The 22,912-nt window shown below is 43.5% G+C and overlaps 1 protein-coding gene across 6 annotated transcripts in view; it reads left to right on the top strand.

Annotated features, from left to right (window-relative positions):
• inpp5b (inositol polyphosphate-5-phosphatase B) overlaps positions 1–22,912 on the top strand; it is a 192,222-nt gene that overhangs the window by 148,279 nt on the left and 21,031 nt on the right. For all 6 annotated transcript variants that reach the window (XM_073034325.1, XM_073034326.1, XM_073034323.1 and 3 more), the window contains 4 exons: positions 1,764–1,951; positions 4,014–4,125; positions 8,500–8,609; positions 20,371–20,506. In XM_073034325.1, the coding sequence (XP_072890426.1) occupies positions 1,764–1,951; positions 4,014–4,125; positions 8,500–8,609; positions 20,371–20,506 (546 nt within the window). The remainder of the gene's footprint in view (positions 1–1,763; positions 1,952–4,013; positions 4,126–8,499; positions 8,610–20,370; positions 20,507–22,912) is intronic.

Below are 22,912 nucleotides of genomic sequence, written 5' to 3'. Positions count from 1 at the left end.
CCCGTCCTGGGGTGGCTGGGTTGGTCCATGAGGAGGGATTGGGTTGATTGGTTTTGCATTCAGAGTTTTGAACAATGAGAGATTTGCTGATAGTTACAACGTTCTGACAGGGCTAAACTGGCTGGATATTGGGAGTATTCTTTTCCTAGGCTGAGGTGTGTCAGGCAAGAGGATAAGTTGAAAGATCAAAGTAAATTCATTATATGTTACTATTTTACTACCTTGAGATTCACTTTCTTGCAGGCATTTTCAGAAAGAAAAGAAATATAATAGAATTTTACAAAAATAAACAAATACTAACAAATACCAATGGAAAAGAAGACAAACTGCAAATAAAACTAACACTGAGAACATGAATTTTAAAGAGTCATTGAAAGTGGGTCTGTAGGTTGTAGAATAGGTCAGAGTAGTGGTGAATTAAGTTACTCTCACCAGTTCAGGATACATGGTTGTAGGGTAATAATTGTTCTTGAATAGTTTACTGTGGCACCTAAGGCTTCTGTGGCTCCTATTCACTGGTAGTAGTGAGGAGAGGGCAGAGCTTGGATGGTGGACATCTTTGATGGCTGCTGTTTTTTTTTGTGTGGCAGTGTTCCACGTGATGGACTGGGCTGCATCCACCATTTTCCGCAGCCTTTTCCTTTCCTGGCCGTTGGTGTTGCAACCTTGATGCAACCAATTAGGATACTCTGCACTGTGTGTCCATAGAAGCTTGTCGGAAGTTTTTGGTAGCATGCTGAATCTACACCACTTTCTAAGAACGTAGAGGTGCTGTTGTGCAGTCTTTGTGAGTACGCTTAGTGGTAGTTCCAGTTCCGATCTTCTGCTGTATTGATGCCGAGGAATTTAAAGCTACTGACCCTCTCCACTTCTGTTTTCCTAATGAGGACCTCTGACTTCTTTTCCCTGTAGTTGAAAATCAACTCCTTTGATTGCTGATGTTGAGTGGGAGATTGTTGTTGTGGCACCACTCAACCAGATTTTCAGTCTCCACTCGCCCTCCCCATAACTACTCCCAGTTCACTGAAATCCAGGTTCTGCCTTTTCTAGCGAGCAACCTAGAGTACGACCCGCCTTCACTCTCCATCGGCCCAGACCGCCACAGCAAAAACCTGCGGTGTCTCTCATTCCTTCCCACCTCCACTCTAGCCAGCAGTTCTGGAACATGTCACCCAAATGCCACTCCTGCTGGCAGAAACAGATCATTGCTCAGTCACTCTCAATCTCTGTCTCAACCACCTGCTCACTTGGCCTCGGCACAGAATCTTAAACAGCCCACTTTTCTACCTGAAAGTGTGCGGCATCCGTTTAGTTGCGGAAATTCTGCAAACAGCCGAGAGGACGGACAGAGATCCCAGGTGTAGGAATTCAGGTGGTCATCCAGAATTCTTGCCGTTAGCATAACGCATGAGTAAGTGGTGGAACTAAAACGCCTGCAGTATCCAACCTGTTGTAAAATGCACAAGTTCTGCAATTCATAAATAGATAATGATTAATGTTATTTCTAGCAAGGTATTATTTCTCCAAAAAATCTTTTAATGAATTCTGAGATCATTTTAGTGCAAATACAAAATGCTGGATATCTTGAGCGACACACAAAAAATGCGGGAGGCACTCAGCTAAACAGCCAGCATCTATGAAGGGGAATAAACTCTCTGTACTTCAGGACCGGAAAGGAAGTGGACAGCTGGTATTTTGTCTTTTGACTTTTACTATTCTGTATTTTTAAATCTCACACTTTTCAAATGTATTTTTCTTTCAAGGGTAACAAGGGCGGAGTGAGTATAAGATTTCAGTTTCATAACACCTCCTTGTGTATCGTGAACTCCCACCTCGCAGCACACACTGAAGAATGTGACAGACGGAACCAGGACTACAAAGAAATCTGCTCCAGAATGCGTTTTGTTCCGTCTAACCTGCCATTAACGTCGCTTACGATCATGAAGCATGAGTAAGTGGCTGGACTAAAATGATGGCTTGCATAAAATTGTTCATCTCTGATTCAAAGGAAGGTCACGTATTCAAGGTTCAAAGTAAATGCTGTTATCAGTACGTGTATGACCACATACAATCCTGAGGCTTTCTGTAATTATTACAGGATCAATGAATGATCAACCAGAGTGCAGAAGACAGCAATCTGTGCAAATGCAAATATAAACAAGTAGCCATAAATAATGAGAGCATGAGATAATGAGATAAATAGTACCTAAAGAGAGATCATTGGTTGTGGGAATAGTTCAATGATGGGCAAGTGAGTGAAGTTATCCTCTTCTGTTCAAGAGCCTGATGGTTGAGGGGTAGTAACTGTTCTTGACCCTGGCGGTGCGAGTACTGAAGCTCTTGTACTTTCCTGTTGGCAGCAGCGAGAAAAGGGCATGGCCTGAATTGGTTCCGGTAAAATCAACTTTCTATAAGCACAATTTGATGTCACAGAACAGGGAACTACTGGATGTCTCCAAAAAGCTCACCCATGTTTTATGCCAAGTAATATCAGTCAGAAACAAAAGGGGTTAACTTCACTCACTTGTCTCATCATTGAAATGTTCCCACAACCAATGGTCTCACTTGGTTATAAAGGGATTTAACGGATTAAATGCAAAGCAGACAAGAGTAGAAAGAAACAAAGATCACAATTAAGAACGTTACTGATATATTCAACAAATTCAATAATAAAGTGATAAAATTTCATAGGAATTCTGGAGAAACTTGAGTTGACATGCAGACTGGTTAGAATTTAGAATACTCTGGAGCTAGTTGACGTTGACAAGTGTTTAAAAGTTGGAGAAAGGAATCAAAGGAAATATTGATGGCGTGAGTGGAGAAAGGGTGGAAGAGACTTGTTTGGAGCATAACCCTGGATACAGATCTAAAACTTTTTTTTTCTGGTGTAAATGTGACCATGTGAGACTACCCCAATTTCTTCATGGGAAAAGGTAAACATCTTATAGGTTTCATAAAGAACATTTAATCTCATTTCAGAGCAGTTCACCAGCAGGCAAGGAAATTTTAGAACTATCAGTTGAATTCGTTGGTAATATAACTGTGAGCTTTATGTTCCTTTCCTAATTTTTTTATCTTTAATAAATAGTACATTTGTAATTAAGAAGCAGAAAAGGTTATGATTTTATTATTAATATTCTTTGTGTTTACTCGGGAGTGTTTCTCAAATAGTTGAAGTGAAGCTGAATTGAGGGACGTTTACCTGACGTGAAAATGATTATTGGGATAAAACATTGCGACCTTAAATATTGTTGTATGTATCTTACCACTGTCAAGTTTTTATAACATGTATGGCTCACGCATGAAGAATGGTTCTTGTTGAATGAGCATTGTTAGGCTGATGTCCTATATATTCAGTGGCCATGATACTGCGTACCTCCTGTATCCAGTAAAGTGGCCGCTGAGTGTGTGCATATGGTCTTCCACTTCAGGGTTCTACATATTGTGTGTTTGGAAATGCTCTTCGGCACACCACTTTTGTAATGAGTGGATCTTTGAGTTACTGTCGCCTTCCTGTCAACTTGAGCCAGTCTGACCTTTCTCATTAGCAACGGATTTTCACCACAGAACTGCTGTCACTGGATTTGCTTTTTTTTGTTTCTCGTGCCATTCTCTGTGAACTCTCAAGATTGTTGTGCGTGAAGAACCCAGAAAATCAGCAGTTTCTGAGATACTCAAACCACCCCATCTGGCACCAGCAATTGTTGGAACTGTCAACAATGTCAACTAAGTTAAAGTCACTCAGATCACATTTCTTCCCCTCTCTGACGTTTGGTCTGAGCAACAACTGAACCTCTTGACAATGTCTGCATGCTTTTACGCACTGAGGTGCTGTTGCATCATTGGCTGATTAGATATTTGCATTAATGAGAAGGTGTAGGGGTGTACCTAATAAAGTGGTCACTGAGCGTATGTAAGGAATATGACTCTCTGTGGGAAGAAATGAGAATCTGGGAATTTGTCTATGTTTGCTCATAATTATTTGTAACTTTGTTTTGTTTTAATTTATCAAGCGTTATAATATGGCTTGGAGATTTGAACTACAGGATACATCATCCTGATGCAGAAACAATTAAAAAGCTAATAGCAGCAAAGGATTATACAAAACTCATCAAGTATGACCAGGTAAGGTTTATGTCACATTGGCCATTAACTTTTTTCAGGACGACTGAGGCGATGAGATAAGGTGATAGAACGGTTAAAAATAAAGTTAAGAAAGAAGAATAATGATAGAGCTTGGACTCTGCATTCAGAATCGGTTTCATAACCAGATTTAATATCACCGGCGTACATTGTGAAATTTGTTAACTTTGCGGCAGCAATACGATGAAATGCATGATAAATATAAAGAAAAAAATTGTTCCTTTAAATATATATAATTGAATTGACTTTATTACATCCTTCACACGAAGAGTAGAAATTTCTACGTCACATCTCTGTCTAAATGTGCAATGTACAAACTTATAGTAATTTGTGATAAATAGTATGTACAGCAGGACAGTCAATATAAAATGGAAATACAGTTGTATCAGAGTGACATAATTAATCTGATGGCCTGGTGGGAGAAGCTGTCCCAGAGCCTGCTGGTCCTTGGTTATACGCTGCGGTACCGCTTCCTAGATGGTAGTAGCTGGAACATTTGTGGTTGGGGTGACTCGGGTCCCCAAATGATCCTTTGGGCCCTTTTTACACACAGTTTGTAAGTGTCCCTTTGTAAGTGTCCTGAATCATAGGAAGTTCACAATTTCAGATGCGCTGGGCTGTCCGCACCACTCTCTGCAGAGCCCTGCGATTGAGGGAGGTACAGTTCCCATACCAGGCAGTGATGCAGCCAGTCAGGATGCTCTCAATTGTGCCCCTAGAGAAACTTCTTAGGATTTGGGGGCCCACACCAAACTTTTTCAACTGTCTGAGGTGAAAGAGGCACTGTTGTGCCTTTCTCGCCACACAGCCAGTATGTACAGACCACGTGAGATCCTGAGTGATGTTTATGTCGAGAAAAGGTATTCACCCTCTCAACCCCAGATCCATTTATGTCAGTAGGGGTTAGCCTGTCTCCATTCTTCCTGTAGTCCACAACCAGCTCCATTGTTTTCTGGACACCACTGTGTCAGGGTGAGGACTTCTTCTCTGTAGGCTGCCTCATTATTATTTGCGATTAGGCCAATCAATGTAGTATCATCAGCAAATTTAATTAGCAGATTGGTTCTGTGGGTGGCAACACAGTCATGAGTATACATAGAGTAAAGAAGGGGGCTTGGGACACAGCCTGAGGGGTACCTGTGTTGAGGGGCAGAGGTGAGGGAGCCCACTCTTACCACCTGCCGGTCATCTGACAATATGTCTATTAAATAGTTAAATTAAAATAAGTACTGCAAAGTAACAGGAACAAGGACCCCTTGCACCTGGGGCATTCCGTTTTCTCACTGTTACCATCAGGAAGGAGGTACAGAAACCTGAAGGCACACACCCAACGATTCAAGAACAGCTTCTTCCCCTCTGCCATCCGATTCCTAAATCGATATTGAACCCATGAACACTACTTCAGTTTTTTTATATATATTATTTCTGTTTTTACATGATTTTTAATCTATTCAATGTACATATACTGTAATTGATTTACTTTTTATCTTTTTTCTTCTGTATTGTGTATTGCATTGAACTGCTGCCATAAACAAATTTCACAACACGTGCCAGTGATAATGAATCTGATTTTGATTCTTATAAAGTTACAAGGTAGTGTCAATGTCCATTTAGAAAACAGGCTACAGAGGCTGGTACCCATGATGGAGCTGACTAATTTTACAAGTTTCTGCTACTTACTTCGATCTTGTGCAGTAACGGGAGGGGTTGCTTTTTGGGTGTTGATGTTCCTGTTCCAGTTTGTTTGTGGGGGGGGGGGCATTGATGATTGGGGTGATGCTCTTTTTTTTGCATGGGGTGGAGGTGGGTTTCATGTTTCTCTCTGAACCACTTTCGTGTTCTGTCTTTGTTTTGTGGCTATCTGGAGAAGACAAATCTCAGAGCTGCATGGGGATACGTGCTTTGATAATAAATTAATCCTCAAAACTTAGCCCCCCCGCCAATACCAGAGAGTGATGCAGCCAATCAGAATGCTCTCCTTGGTACATTTGTAAAAATTTCTGAGACTTCTAGTTGACAAACCAAATCTCGTCAAACTCCTAATGAAATATAGCCGCTGTCTTGCCCTCTTTTATAGCTGCATCAATATGCTGTGTCCAGGTTAGGTCTTCAGAGATCTTGACACCCAGGAAATTACTCGCTCTCTCCACTTTGATCCCTCTATGAGGATTGGTTTATGTTCCCTCGTCTTACCCTTCCTGAAGTCCACAATCAGCTCTTCGGTCTTGCTGATGTTGAGTGCCAGGTTGTTGCTGTGACACCACTCAAAAAACTGGTATATCTCACTCCTGTATGCCCATTCATCACCAAGTGAAGTTCTGCCAACAATGGTTGTATAATCAGCAAATTTATAGAGAGCTATACATTGCTACACAGTTATGGGTGTAGAGAGAGTAGATCAGTGGGCTAAGCACACATCCCTGAGGTGTGTCAGTGTTGATGTCAGTGAAGTGAAGATGTTATTTCCAATCTGCGCAGATTGTGGACTTCTGGTTAGGAAGTTGGGGATCCAGTTGCAGAGGGAGGTACAGAGGCCTAGGGTTCTGTAGCTTTTCGATCAGGACTGTAGGAATGATGGTGTTAAATGCTGAGCTCTAGTCAAAGCAGCCTGACACAGGTATTTGCATTGATGATTGACTAGCAAAACTAGATATGTCAACTGGAATAAAAACAATAGGTTGGTTTGGAGCCAGAATCCTAAAATGCTGAACATTTTGGATGTGATTTTGCTGGATGTCATACATAAAAGGCACCAGGAGGGTTTAGCATTTTGGCATTTATTCGTAGCTAGGGTGGCAAAGACTTTTGTACAGTACTGTATCTGTCAGCGTGGAGCAGAGAGCGAGTCTCTAAATCTGGCAAGAGCAAAGAATGTCAGGTTAGTGAGGGCGGAGTGCCACAAGAGGGGTGTGGAACAGGTGGCAGAGATAGAGTGGGAGGTGGCGCCGGTTCAGACGCACCCTGTTCTGAGACGCCAGGCAAGGTCATTTGATTCCAGACAACTGGTTTATGGATCATTACAGAAAGTCTCTCTAGTGTTTCCCGCACCCTCCCCTCTCCCTTCCCCTTTTCCCAACTATGATTCCTCTCTCCCCATCCCTTTCCCACTCTCACTTTCCCACAATAGAGACCCATATCAGAATTGGATTTATCGTCATTCACATCTTCTTCCTCGGCCTGTAGCTCCCTGTGGAACATAGGCCATTGATGGCCTCCTGTTACCATCGTCCAAAGTCAATAGTATGGTTAGAGTATGCATTTTTCTCGTCACTTTATGATTAATATAAAATTACATGATGGAAAGTCAGGATTTAAAAGCGTAGTTATTTTAGCTTGGTTACTTTGTGTCACAACTCTGCCATGGATGTTGTCAAGCCCAGCTTTAAAAGAAGGAAGGTTGGGCATGGGACTAGCAACCCCATTCCATAGAAAACCCAGAGCTGCAGAACACCAACAGAAGCTCCAAAGACCTCATCCCTTGGAGAAGAATTATCTTCGCCTCGGAGATGTATGAAATCACATGGTGAGAGCCAGTAGTCTGAGGAAGCGACATTGCTAATCATCCTTCTGTCATCCAGGACCACAATCCGACTCGCCCAGGACAGAGGACTCTGGCAAGTTGCTGTCAACGGCCAATGTCCCTGTAGAGGTGACAAACTTAACTAACTCCACGTCATTGCCTTATCATGAACAAAGTCACTGGAGAGACATAGCTGGTAGATATATAGTAATCTTCTATTTAGCAAGATGAAACACAGCAGGCATCATATTGGGACCATTTCAAAGGAAGAGGCCTGCTCAACCCAACACTACGTGACATTTTATATGCAAACGCTCAAAGGACAATTCTATATGTACAGTGTATTTACAATGCTTCCTTTTAGTTACATATAACTTTCACACCTCCTCCTTCACACTAGCAGTCCAGACAACCAAAATGAACGTTAATCCATATTACACATAAAATGCTTTGAAGAACTCAACAGGATTTCCAGCATCTGTAGATTTTCTTGTCTTTGTTAATCTGTATTGTCCAGTTTTTCAATTAACAGCTCTAGGAATCAATTGTCCAGATCTGCATTTTAAATTTAATCTACAGTCCATGTTCAACTCTAAAGATCGGTGGCTAAAGTTAGTCGCTGAAGTTAATATGTCCTAACCCCAAAATGCCCTAACAGTCACATTCCAGAAAGTAGAATAATCTTATTTCAGTGCTACTTTATTTTGTTGCTTCATTTAAGAAGGTCAATAAAAAAATTGTTTTTAGATGAAAGGTCACTGACTAATATTTTTATAATTGAACACATTGCATTTGCTAAGACTGAAAATGTAAGAACTTCTATTGTTGTTATGCAGCTGACAAACCTCATGGAGAACCTGCAGGTATTCCAAGAATTCAAAGAGGGAATAATCAACTTTCAGCCAACCTACAAATACGATATTGGCACAGACAACTGGGACACAAGGTAATGGATGACTTGAACTATCATTCAGAGTTGACTTTGCCATCTTTAAATTCTTAAGACCATGAGATGTAGGAGCAGATTTAGGCCCTTAGGCCTATCCACGAGTCTGCTCCGCCATTTCATCATGGCTGATCCATTTTCCTTTTCAGCCCCAATCTCCTGCTTTCTCCCAATATCCCTTCATGCCCTGACAAATCAAGAATCTGTCAACCTCTGCCTTAAATATACCCAATGACTTGGCCTCCACAGCTGCCTGTGGCAACAAATTCCACAAAATTAACCACTCTCTGGCTAAAGAACTTTCTCCTCATCTCTGTTCTAGGAGGGCGCCCCTCTATTCTGAGGTTGTGTCCTCTTGGTCTTAGACTCTCCACCATAGGAAACATCTTCTCCACATCCACTCTATGAGTCCTTTTAACATTCAGTAGGTTTCAATGAGATCACCCCTCATTCTTCTGTATTCCAGTGAGTACATTCCTCATACGACAAGCCTTTCAATCCCAGAATCAAATCTATTCTATTCTATCTGAAACTCATTTTTCATTTTCAACCTTTTTTTATTAATTTTCCAACAGAGAAAAAATTACAAATCAGAGGAGAAATTTTGGCAAACACATAATACAAAAGACGTAGAAACAACAAAAAAAATATATACTGTCAAGGTCAATTAGATACAATGTTAGGCTGTTGTATATAGTATATAAACAAGAAACCACAACTCCTTGACAAGTCAGAAAAAACACTAGAAATTTTATTAATAATAAGAAAAAAAACCCGCTAAACTAACCTAAAACAAAAAAAAAAGAAAGATTGGGCAGTCCATTTGAGGATAAAATTGGAAAAAAAGAAGAAAGAAAACATCCTTCCAGTCATCTCCGAACCTTCGCGGATAAGGAAAATTTTTCCTTAAAAAAATAAAAGAGTTAAAAAAAATTAAATCAGATGAAAATATTGAATAAAGGGTTGCCAAACTTGCTCAAAGTTAAAAGATGTGTCAAACGTCCAGCTTCTAATTTTCTCCAAACTTAAACAGGACATAATGGAGGAGAGCCAGTTAAAAACAGAAGGTGGATTAGAATCTTTCCAATATAACAAGATAGCTCTCCTGGCCAGTAAAGTTGAAAAGGCTATCACATGTTGAGTGGAAGCAGGAACTCGAAGTGAATTGGGTTGTAAATCCACACCTATAACTTTTGATAATATTCTAAACACATCCCTCCAAAAATTATTTAACTTTACACAGGACCAAAACATATGAGTTAGAGTAGCCACCTCAGTGTTGCATCTGTCACAAATAGGGCTTATATTAGAAGAAAAATGCGCTAATTTGTCTTTTGACATATGGGCCCTGTGTACTATCTTAAACTGAATTAGGGAGTGACGTGCACAGATAGATGAATTATTAACTAGATAATAAATTTTACTCCATTGATCACCTGAAAGTGAATGTTGAAGTTCTATTTCCCAAGCACGTTTAACCTTATCATTAGGCATCATACCTGCATTCATTAACTGTTTATAAATAATAGCTATTAATCGCTTTTGAAATGGTTTAAGCTGAAAAATAGCATAAACCAAATTTGATGAATAAGCCAAAGGATAGTTCGTTAAAAAGTCACGTAAAAAATTCCTGACTTGTAAATATCTTTTAAAAAATGTGTACTAGATATACAATCATATTTATCCATTAACTGTGAAAAAGACATTAAACAATCCTCTGAAAACAAATCTAAATAAGTTTTTATTCCCTTAGTTTTCCATATTAAAAGTGTGTTATCCAGAGTTGATTGTTTAAAGAAAAAGTTAGAATAAATATTACTAGAGAGTACAAAGTTATTTAAATCAAAAAATGTACGAAACTGAAACCAAATTTTTAAAGTATGTTTAACAATAAGACTAAGACCTTGTCTACCTATGCTGGAGAACGAAAAAGGAAGAGGAGCTCCTAATAAAGAAGCTAAAGAAAACCCCATTACCAAATTCTTCTCCAAATGTAAACAGAAAGGGCAATCCTGGTTATCTATACCATGAATCTAAAAGGTGATATAACGAATATTAATTGCCCAATAATAAAATCTAAAGTTTGGTAAGACCAGTCCTTCATCTGTTTTTGATTTTTGCAATAAAAATTTATTCACTCTGGAACATTTATTATTCCAAATGTAAGACAAGATCATAGAATCTAATTTATCAAAAAAAATTTTTGGAACAAAAGATGGAACTGCTTGAAATGTATATAAAAATTTCAGTAAAATAACCATTTTTATAGCATTTATTCGACCAATTAATGACATTGACGTAGGCGACCACTTAGAAAGTGCTTGTTGAGTATATTCAATTAGAGGGGAAAAGTTATACTTATATAGGTCTTTAAAATTTTTAGTAATTTTAATACCAAGCTAAGTGAAGTAGTTTTTAGCAATATTAAAAGGTATTTGATCATAATAATCAGAATAATTATTAATAGGAAATAGGAGATGTAAGTTGAGTTTATATCCAGAGAAAATACTAAATTCCGTGAATATGGATAACATAAAAGGAATAGATTTCCTAGGTTCTGAAATTTTAAACTAATAAATCATCCACATATAACGAAACCTTATGTAATTTATCCCCTCTCTTAATACTCTGCACAAAATTAGAATCCCTAAGAGCAATAGCAAGTGGTTCTAAAACCAAATTAAATAATAAAGGACTAAGAGGACAGCCCTGACGGGTTCCTCTATATAATCTAAAATAAGGAGACTTCTGATTATTAGTTATAATTGCAGCCACCGGGGCATGATAAATCAATTTAATCCAGGAAATAAATCTCAGACCAAAATTAAACCTCTTCAAAACCTGAAACAGTTAAGGCCACTCCACCCCATCAAAAGCTTTCTCTGCATCCAGAGACACAATACATTCAGATTCTTTAACTGAGGGGGAATAAATGATACTTAACAGTCTCCAAATATTAAAATGTGAGTACATATTTTTAATAAATCCAGTTTGATCATTTGAGATAACAGTAGGCAAAATATTCTCAAGTCTATTGGCTAGAATCTTATAAAATCTACCTTCAGTAAAGAGATAGGTCTATAGGATGTACATTTCAATATATCTTTTCCTTTTTTAGGAATTAATGGAATTAATGCCTCATAAAAAGTTTTTGGAAGATTCCCAGAGAGTATAGAATCAGCAAAAATATTATGAAGATGTGGTATAAGCATTTCATGGAAAGTCTTGTAAAATTCCACCATATAACCATCTGGTCCCGGAGCTTTCCCTGATTGCATAGAGGATATAGCTTTTGAAACTCAAATCAATTCCAACCAGGTCTTCATAATAAAACAAAAAGAAAAACAAGGAGCATCATTTTCCCTTCAGCACTTGTTGCAGTATTTCTCCAGTTGATTTCTCGAAGATAGTAGAAATGGTTGAGAACTGAAACAGAAAACAAAAGCACATTATTAGTGAAAGAGGTTACAGTACCACACAGTGTTCTTGCTGTGGCTTGCTTCCAAATGCACTGATAATTAAAATTATTTTACAAGACAGTTTAGCCACATGATACAGTACTTAAGGGTAATATCTTTAAAACAGCTATTGCTCACAGATGTTACATATGCCACCTTTGGTATGAAATTAAAGGTTAAAAAGTAAATCAGATCCAAAATACCTGTCCAGTCTCCAGTCTCATTACTTTAACACAGTTCTCCAGATATTTTACTGTCCTTCCAAGTCCAGAAGTAGCCTACTCCAAATCTCGTAGGGTGTAAATATGAGCTATGTTCTTCTGTGCAGGACTAGCAGTCTATCTGCCATATTCATAATATCTATGTAAGGCAGCCTGGCTGTTGACAGCTTCCTGTGCAGCCAGAAGAAATGCACTGGACTCGTTTTTCATTTCTCCGTTGCTATTACATTTCTAAATTGTTCCTTCGTGCGCCTAGTGGTGCATCGGGCAGCAGCCTTGCCGTTTCTTCAGCACTTAACATGTTTTACGTGGCCAGGTTGCTAGCTCAACACTCAACCCAGCACAGATGGAAAGTGTGCAAGGAGCCAGCCGAATTTGAACCTTGGGCCACTCACCTCAGAAGTCCTACTCCATCAGCCAGCTACATATCCAAATATTCTACAAAAATACATGCAATATTATGTTAAATGAAAGAAAGAAAAACTTCGCTTTGTCTTTGTATTTTATTTTGGATTCCATTTTCAAATCTGTGGAAACTGAAACAAATTCTTCAATGTGTCTTTGTCTTTTCTTTGGTCCCCACTGTGAATTGTGTGATGCTTTGATTTTTCACGGTTGGCCCTGGCAGAGATTTAACTTAAATCTTCCAAGTTCCAGTTATATTTCATGGGATTGGCAAAGTTCCTCATCGAAGGACATACATTTAAGCCAGTCCCAGCAATCATATGCCTGTTCCTCAGATTGGGATGCCTTCCTCATTGCACTCCATGTGATGAGTGTTTAAAATATCATTGCTTTCCGTCAAGTCTGGGTTTCTCCCTTACTGTGTCCCCCAGTCTTAATATTGGTAGGTTGTAGGTATTACTGTTGTCATTGTGCGCTTGTTTTCCTTCAGTTGATCAAGTTGCCCTGAACATTTTTCTGCACTTCCATATGTAAGATGGTGGCGTGTGCACACACAGCAGCCCCTTGGGCGCCAACCGAAGCCGCTCCTTTCTTGGTTAAATGCGCCTTTTGTGATTGTAATGATTATATGGGACTCCAGTAAAGGTGGGTACAGCATGTCTACTGCAGCAGTGAGCTGCTTGTTGCTCAGAGCAGCCAGCCAGGGTGTCATAGGAGCTGGCCGGCGGTTTGGAGAAAGGGAACGTGGGCCAGTCAGGCCGCTGGAAGAGAGTGCAGGCTAGTTGGGGCACAGGAGGGGAGTGTGGGTTTGTGAGGCCGCCGGAAGAGAGTGCAGGCTAGTTGGGGCGCCGGAGGGGAGTGTGGGTTTGTGAGGCCGCCGGATGGAAGTGCAGGCCGGTCAGTATGCAGGAAGAGAGTGTGGGCCGGTCAGGCGCAGGAGGGGAGTGCAGACCGGTCAGCATGCAGGAAGAGAGTGCGGGCTAGTTGGGGCGCCGGAGGGGAGTGCGGGTTTGTGAGGCCGCCGGAGGGAAGTGCGGGTTTGTGAGGCCGCCGGAGGGAAGTGCAGGCCGGTCAGTATGCAGGAAGAGCGTGCGGGCGGTCAGGCGCAGGAGGGGAGTGCAGGCCGGTCAGTATGCAGGAAGAGAGTGTGGGCCGGTCAGGCGCAGGAGGGGAGTGCGGGCCGGTCAGTATGCAGGAAGAGAGTGCGGGCCGGTCAGGCGCAGGAGGGGAGTGCAGGCCGGTCAGGCGCAGGAAGAGAGTGCGGGCGGTCAGGCGCAGGAGGGGAGTGCAGGCCGGTCAGTATGCAGGAAGAGAGTGCAGGCCGGTCAGTATGCAGGAGGGGAGTGCAGGCCGGTCAGTATGCAGGAAGAGAGTGCGGGCCGGTCAGTATGCAGGAAGAGAGTGCGGGCCGGTCAGGCGCAGGAGGGGAGTGCGGGCCTGTCAGTATGCAGGAAGAGAGTGCGGGCCGGTCAGGCGCAGGAGGGGAGTGCAGGCCGGTCAGTATGCAAGAAGAGAGTGCGGGCCGGTCAGGCGCAGGAGGGGAGTGCGGGCCTGTCAGTATGCAGGAAGAGAGTGCGGGCCGGTCAGGCTCAGGAGGGGAGTGCAGGCCGGTCAGTATGCAAGAAGAGAGTGCGGGCCGGTCAGGCGCAGGAGGGGAGTGCAGGCCGGTCAGTATGCAAGAAGAGAGTGCGGGCCGGTCAGGCGCAGGAGGGGAGTGCGGGCCGGTCAGGCGCAGGAGGGGAGTGCAGGCCGGTCAGTATGCAGGAAGAGAGTGTGGGCCGGTCAGTATGCAGGAAGAGAGTGCGGGCCGGTCAGGCGCAGGAGGGGAGTGCGGGCCTGTCAGTATGCAGGAAGAGAGTGCGGGCCGGTCAGGCGCAGGAGGGGAGTGCAGGCCTGTCAGTATGCAGGAAGAGAGTGCGGGCCGGTCAGGCGCAGGAGGGGAGTGCGGGCCTGTCAGTATGCAGGAAGAGAGTGCGGGCCGGTCAGGCGCAGGAGGGGAGTGCAGGCCGGTCAGTATGCAGGAAGAGAGTGCGGGCCGGTCAGTATGCAGGAAGAGAGTGCGGGCCGGTCAGGCGCAGGAGGGGAGTGCAGGCCGGTCAGTATGCAGGAAGAGAGTGCGGGCCGGTCAGGCGCAGGAGGGGAGTGCAGGCCGGTCAGTATGCAGGAAGAGAGTGTGGGCCGGTCAGTATGCAGGAGGGGAGTGTGGGCCGGTCAGTATGCAGGAAGAGAGTGCGGGCCTGTCAGTATGCAGGAAGAGAGTGCGGGCCGGTCAGGCGCAGGAGGGGAGTGCAGGCCGGTCAGTATGCAGGAAGAGAGTGCGGGCCGGTCAGGCGCAGGAGGGGAGTGCAGGCCGGTCAGTATGCAGGAAGAGAGTGCGGGCCGGTCAGGCGCAGGAGGGGAGTGCAGGCCGGTCAGTATGCAGGAAGAGAGTGTGGGCCGGTCAGTATGCAGGAGGGGAGTGTGGGCCGGTCAGTATGCAGGAAGAGAGTGTGGGCCGGTCAGGCGCAGGAGGGGAGTGTGGGCCGGTCAGTATGCAGGAAGAGAGTGTGGGCCGGTCAGGCGCAGGAAGAGAGTGTGGGCCGGTCAGTATGCAGGAGGGGAGTGTGGGCCGGTCAGTATGCAGGAAGAGAGTGCGGGCCGGTCAGGCGCAGGAGGGGAGTGCAGGCCGGTCAGTATGCAGGAAGAGAGTGCGGGCCGGTCAGGCGCAGGAGGGGTGTGCAGGCCGGTCAGTATGCAGGAAGAGAGTGCGGGCCTGTCAGGCGCAGGAGGGGAGTGCGGGCCTGTCAGTATGCAGGAAGAGAGTGCGGGCCGGTCAGTATGCAGGAAGAGAGTGCGGGCCGGTCAGTATGCAGGAAGAGAGTGTGGGCCGGTCAGTATGCAGGAGGGGAGTGTGGGCCGGTCAGTATGCAGGAAGAGAGTGCGGGCCGGTCAGGCGCAGGAGGGGAGTGCAGGCCGGTCAGTATGCAGGAAGAGAGTGCGGGCCGGTCAGGCGCAGGAAGAGAGTGTGGGCCGGTCAGGCGCAGGAGGGGTGTGCAGGCCGGTCAGTATACAGGAAGAGAGTGTGGGCCGGTCAGGCGCAGGAGGGGAGTGCAGGCCGGTCAGTATGCAGGAAGAGAGTGTGGGCCGGTCAGGCGCAGGAGGGGAGTGCAGGCCGGTCAGTATGCAGGAAGAGAGTGCGGGCCGGTTAGGCGCAGGAGGGGAGTGCAGGCCGGTCAGTATGCAGGAAGAGAGTGCAGGCCGGTCAGGCGCAGGAGGGGTGTGCAGGCCGGTCAGTATGCAGGAAGAGAGTGCAGGCCGGTCAGGTGCAGGAGGGGAGTGCAGGCCGGTCAGTATGCAGGAAGAGAGTGCAGGCCGGTCAGGCGCAGGAGGGGTGTGCGGGCTGGTCAGGCGCAGGAAGAGAGTGTGGGCCGGTCAGGCGCAGGAGGGGAGTGCAGGCCGGTCAGTATGCAGGAAGAGAGTGCAGGCCGGTCAGTATGCAGGAAAAGAGTGCGGGCCGGTCAGTATGCAGGAAGAGAGTGCGGGCCGGTCAGTATGCAGGAAGAGAGTGCGGGCCGGTCAGGCGCAGGAGGGGAGTGCAGGCCGGTCAGTATGCAGGAAGAGAGTGCGGGCCGGTCAGGCGCAGGAGGGGAGTGCAGGCCGGTCAGTATGCAGGAAGAGAGTGCAGGCCGGTCAGTATGCAGGAAGAGAGTGTGGGCCGGTCAGGCGCAGGATCGGGTTCAGAGGAGCTGGCCTGGGTGCTGACTATGCTGCTGCCGGCTACTCAAAGGCACCAGAGTCGGTGCGTGAAGATGGCGTGCAGTGCAACCATGAGTGACTGGCTTTGATATTTCACTGGAATACCCTGTTGGACATTGCATGCCGCAGGCCTGTTTCCCTTGTTTGGTGGGAAGATAGGCGGAGAGGCAGCTGCGTGGTCTTGGTTGTAGCAAGAACTAGGCCTCGAGCCACGGGCTTGACTGCTGCTGCAGTCCAGGTGAGGAGACGCCGGAGGCGGTGTAGCATGAAGTCCGTACTTAGGGCTGGCCTCTTCTACTGATGCTGCCCTCCAGTGTTTGATTGGTGGAATGGCAGGAACCTTCAATTTGCGGGACTTGTCACTCAGGGTCTCCGACTAAAAATGTTTTCTTACTTGGTAATTTTTTTCTCTTTCTCGCTGTTTTGAATGCACATGTCTGTTTTTGCACCTTGGCCCAGGGGAATGCTGTTTCATTCATCTGTATCCATGTATGGTTTGAATGACAATTAAAGTTGATTTTGATTTGATTTGTACTGAGGTTAGAGTTCTCATTTGTCTGCTTGTTAAGTATTTGCACTAGATTGCCCCTTGGGAGAGGTATTTATGGAAAGCTAGAATGCTCAAATAGAGGTCTGCCTGTGATGGTTTAGCCATCCATGGCATTTGCTTTGTTACGTTCATAGTGTCCACTGCCTTGTCATTATTCTGTGAGAAGTGAGACAGTGATGCTCAGTGATTAAGTTGCCAATCCTCGGTGAATCTCTCAAAATTGTTGGCTGTGAATTGTGGCCGTGATCTGTGATCAACACCTCCAGAATGTCAATTCTGGCAGACTGACCTTTGGACCTGTGAATAATTGTGAATTATTCTGCTTTAGAAGAAACAGATAGTCTGCCTGGATCTTGATGAGATCTTGATTTTTTCACATATTTTCTATTCACTCTATTCAGCTCTGAGCAGTAGATAGTTCCTTTTGTTCTGTGGAAGCGGCCATTCACTCCCAAATGTAAGGGATGAACATGATCTTGAAGAACATGAAGGAAAGAGGAAAGAATTTTAAACAAGAAATTAGGAATTCTAAAAGGCACATGAGATGTCCTTGGCAAGTAAGATTAGGGAGAATCCAAAAGCATTTGAAATATACATTACGATCAAGAGGGGATCTGTGGAAAGATTAGGTCCACTCAAGGACAATAGAGGGAACTTGTGTGTGAAACTAGAGAAATTTGCATTTGGATTCACAAGGATAGGTCATGGATGATGGTGAGATTCGGGAAGGGTGTATCTTAGTTGATATTAAGGGGGCGATGTGTATTCTGAAACATTTATGTAGATATGTCCCCGGTACCCGACAGAATCTATCCGAGGATACTATGGGAAGGAAAGAAGGAGATTGCTAAGGTTTGGACAGAGATCCTTGAATCCTTTTTACCCACAGGTGAGGTCCCAGGAGACTGGAGAATAGCTAAGGATTGTTCCTTTACAAGGGCAACAGGACAAAAACTGGTAATGATAGATGAGTTAGCCTCGCATTATTTATAGGGAAATTATTGGATGGGATATACTTGCATTTGTAATTCTATGCAATTATTAGGGAAAGTCGGCCTAACTATGTGTAAAGATGATTCAGTGTCACAAATTTAATTACTTTTTGAAGAAATGAGGAATTTGATTGTCAAGCGTAGGGCAGCACACCTTCACCACATGCATCTACACTTAGTAATCATTTGACAAGGAGCCTCATGGTCAGGTGATCCAGAAGATTAAGTCAGGTGGGATCCACTGTGAGCTGGTTAGTTGTATACATGATTGGCTTAGTCATGGGAAGCAGAGGGTGGCGCTGGAATTGTGTTTCTCTGAGTGGAGGATTGTGACCAGTGGTGTTCCACAGGATTGGTGCTGGGACCTCTGTTGTTTCTGTTCTGTAAATAATTTAGATGGTACAAATGGGAAGTTTGCTGGCCACATGGAAATTGCTGTACAGCAGGACATAGCTGAGTTGGAAATTTAGCAGAGGAATCGCAGGCAGAGTTTTATCAGAATCAGATTCAGGTTTATTATCACTGGCACGTGACAGGAGATTTGTTAACTTAGCAGCAGCAGTTCAATGCAATACATAATCTAGCAGAGATTATAGCAAATAAAATAAAACATAATAAACAAGTAAGTCAATTACATATATTGAATAGATTTTTTAAAAATGTGCTAAAACAGAAATACTGTATATTTTTTTAAAATGAGCTAGTGTACAAAACTTCAATGTCCATTCGGGAATCATATGGCAGACGGGAAGAAGCTGTTCCTGAATCGCTGAGTGTGTGCCTTCAGGCTTCTGTACCTCCTCCCTGATGGTAACAGTGAGAAAAGGACATGCTCTGGATGCTGGAGGTCCTTAATAATGGACGCTGCCTTTCTGAGACATCACTCCCTAAAGGTGTCTTGGGTACTTTGTAGGCTAGTGCCCAAGATGAAGCTGACTAGATTTACAACCGTCTGCAGCTTCTTTTGGTCCTATGCAGTAGCCCCTCCATACCAGACAGTGATGCAGCCTGTCAGAATGCTGTCCAGACAAGTATGGTCATGCATTTTGGAAGGTCAAGTGTAAGAGGTCAATTACATAGTGAATGACAGCACCTTTTAAAAGTGTTGATTTACAGAGGGAACTTGAGGTGCAAATCCACTGATCTCTGAAAGTGGCAGTGCAAGTGGATGGTGTGCACAGCATCCTTGTCTGAGTATCAAAGTTGGGAAGACATTTTACAGCTGTGTTAAAAAAAAATTAGTTAAGCTACATTTCGACGATTGTATGAAGATCTGGCATCATATCATGCAAAGGATATTGAGGTTTTGGAGAGGCTCAGAAGAGATTCACCAGGATGCTGCCTTGATTGAAATGTTGGAGGCTGAGGGACAAGCTGGTAGAACTATATAATATTGTGAGAGGCACAGAGACAACAGATAGTCAAGTCTTTTTGCCAGGATTGAAATGTCTGATAGAGGGTATGGGATTCTGGTTAGAGGGAAAATGAATTTCATGCATTTTCCAGAGTCTTATTTCAGGATTCTTCCCTGTTTGACCAATAATATGCAACAAATAATTTTGATTTTCATCTGCTATAAACTCTTCCTTCTATTGTCTCCATTCCGTAGGCAGGATGATTCCTTGGGAATCCAGTGCCTAGGGCAGCTCTGTCTATTACTCTGCATACATTTTTATTTGAAATGTAAATTAATACAAGTGAATCACCCATTTTGCGGTTTCCGCTTGTGTTGTCTCAGTTGGGAGGGATTACATTCAGCATTCTGTAATCCAGTACCAGCACTGCTTCCTAATGGCACAGATTCATTAACCTACCTTACTGTCACTATGTCTTTTTTTTTCCCACTATGGTACTGATAAGTTTATGTAAATACAGAGATAATATGCTAATGACAAATCTTGTATGACCAGGAAATATTGGCAGTATAACTTTTTTTAATCGAAGGAGTGTCCACACTAAAGAAAGCACTTCATTACATGACACAATTCCTAAAAGGGTGACAACAAGGAAGCAACTACTAATATTTTAAACGTTAACTTTCTCCCCATAATGTGTTGCTTTTCGGTAGGGTAGAGTTCCCTTTAATTGCATTCTCCAGAAACAATTAAACCGTCCATTTAAAGAACACCTATAACATGAAAGCAAATCTTTAGGGCAATCTACAGAATAATAACTGTACAGGGGAGGGATGTTAAGGGAAATGACAAAAGGCAAAAATAGTCTTTAAGGAGATTTTTAAGGCAAGAAAGAGAGAAGCTGATATGTCCACATGGCCATGGACATTTGTATCAGTACTTCATACCAAGCTTCACTTTGTCGTGATTAAGACAGGAAAATCTTCCTTAATTTTGTTTGTTAGGCAGTGTGATATTTTTTAAAGGAGTGCTTTTTTTCCCACAGTGAGAAATGCCGAGTCCCCGCATGGTGTGATCGGATCCTTTGGAAAGGAAGCAATGTCAAGCAGTTGGATTATCGGAGTCACATGGCTTTGAGAATCAGTGACCATAAACCTGTTAGCGCACTCTTCCAAGTTGGGGTAGGATATCACCTTTTCACGTTCTCTCAAGTTTTATCCTTTGTCTTGATCAGTTGTAATAGAAACTTTCTTTTTATTAGGGGAAACCCCCCACACACACAAAAATAAATTGCACAACAGGAAACAAGAATACATGCTTTGATAATAAATGAACCTTTGACCATCAAACACCTCCCCCACACACAAAAAAAAACAAATCGTGCAAACAGTAACAAGAACATCAAATCCCACACTCTAAGCACCCCCCTTCACCCAAAAAAATAAACAAATTGCACAAACAGCAACAAGATAGAATGGGCAAAAACATAGAGCATATAAATATAAAACTGAAAGAGTCCAAGTGAACTACTGTCTCATCCATAAATCCATAAATCGCAGATCCAGAACAATCCTCCGACAGCACTGGGGGGGGGGGGGGGGGGAGAGACTATTCAAACACAGCAAGTACTCAAAGTACTGAGTGGAGCAACTTCTGCAGGAATGAATGGAAATAATTTTCTATGTGGAAAAAATGTAGGGCTAATTTACACGGTCTTGTTGCATTGATAATGATTAGGATGACAGAAGATAACACAGTGGTTAGCTTAACACTGTTACAATGCCACTGTCCTGGGTTCAATTCCACCTGTGCCTGTAAGTAGTTCTCCCTGTGGTGGTGTGGGTTTTCTCTGTGTGCTCCAGTTTACTCCCACATTCCAAAAACATACAGATGAGTAGGTCAGTTGATCACATTCGTAGTTGGGCAGCACGGGCTTATTGGGCTCGAAGGGATCATTACCGTGCTGTATCTCTTAATAAACTGCGAGGATTGGTAACAACCTCAATAAATTTCTTCTTCAAGCCAATACGCTTTTCAGCTTAGGGGCAGGATGGTGAAGCTGGACTCTGTGGGGCAGAGTTGGACTCTAATCAAAGAAAGCCCGCTGTACTGTAGTGGCACTTGATGCTGCGCTGTTTACGCATGAGCAACAACAGGTTACGTGATTCCTCCATTATGGGAATCTACACAAAACTGACTCCGTGCATTCATATTTTAATATGGAGACCAATATTGTGCACAGTCCACCAGATGAAGTCTCAACACTGCCCAACATAATGTAGCATAAACTCCCTAGTTGTGTATTAGCAACAATAGATTATAACTTTCTGTTTGCTTTCCTAATTACTTGTTCTATCTGGCTGTTCGGGTGGCGGGTTGGTGATAGCCTGTCTACCCTCCACTAACCTGCAGACAAGGTGTAGCACCTGCTTAGCCCCACACCCCTGGTCAGGGTCACGTGAAGCCGTGGGAGCAGGTGGCGGATGGTTGTATGAGCAGCTGGTGCACATCAGAGGTCCTGGTTATTTAACCGCTGGCACCAGGCAGCCAGTCTCTGAAAAGTATTGATAATGGCTGGGACACCAGTCTTTTAAAGACACTGCCCTGAAGAAGGCAATGGCAAACCACTTATGTGGAAAAATTTGCCAAGACCATGATCTCCCACGTCATGTGACACAGACCATAATGATGATGATGATAACTCCCTGTTAGTGCAGATCATGTGTCGTGGGGAAGCAGGTTCAGTAAGTGAAACAGCAAACACTGATTGTGGGTAAGATTAGCAACTGTTTATTCATAAGCAAGCAATGAAATACTTAACTCAATGTCACCCAGACTATTGAAACTAAAACACTAAACATTCAAAACACTTTTTAAATCTGTCCAAGTTACACAACCAGATTAAACAAGGGATAAGTGATTACTTAACTAGGTGTGCACCCAAATATGTACCCCTCCCCCTATTAACTATAACACACCTTCCATATGGTTTCTCCAGCACTGCCCTCCGGCTTACAGCCTGGAGTGGCTCGGAGTCAAGAGAGAGAGCCTAGCACCCATGTGTTCACCTTTATGTAATGTGGAAGATTGACTTGTTCACTTAGTATCCACTGTTTCACTTACCAGACCTGTGAATCTGCTTCCTTACAGCACCATGCCCAGGTTGCTCTGCATCTCAGAGCTCTTAAATGAACCCTTGCTGTAGTATATAAATTCTCCTTTGGGTGCTTGTAACTTGGGATTAATAATTAGCAGGAAAGATGTGTAAGATGCTACAGGTCAAATCTTGATCTGGAGAGGTTTGCATTTGCATCAAGGACCGGACAAGTGAATGGAATGCCACTACTCTTCCTTTTGGCCCACAGAGTGCACTTGCCAGCATATTGTTGCTCAGCTCTGGGGGGAAATGTTGCAAACTGCTAAGGTCAGTCAGTGTCACAGTTGTATTATATGCATGGATTTTTTATATATATATATATATATATATATATATATATATATTAAATGCATTATCAAAATGACTTGTAGTTCAGGGCATTTGTGGATTTCTGTCACAGAAGTAGCAGAGGATTGGGTTTTGGCCTGAA

Source organism: Hemitrygon akajei, chromosome 32, assembly GCF_048418815.1.
Source record: "Hemitrygon akajei chromosome 32, sHemAka1.3, whole genome shotgun sequence".
Taxonomy (NCBI): domain Eukaryota; kingdom Metazoa; phylum Chordata; class Chondrichthyes; order Myliobatiformes; family Dasyatidae; genus Hemitrygon; species Hemitrygon akajei.
This window is presented reverse-complemented; position numbering and strand designations above follow the sequence as displayed.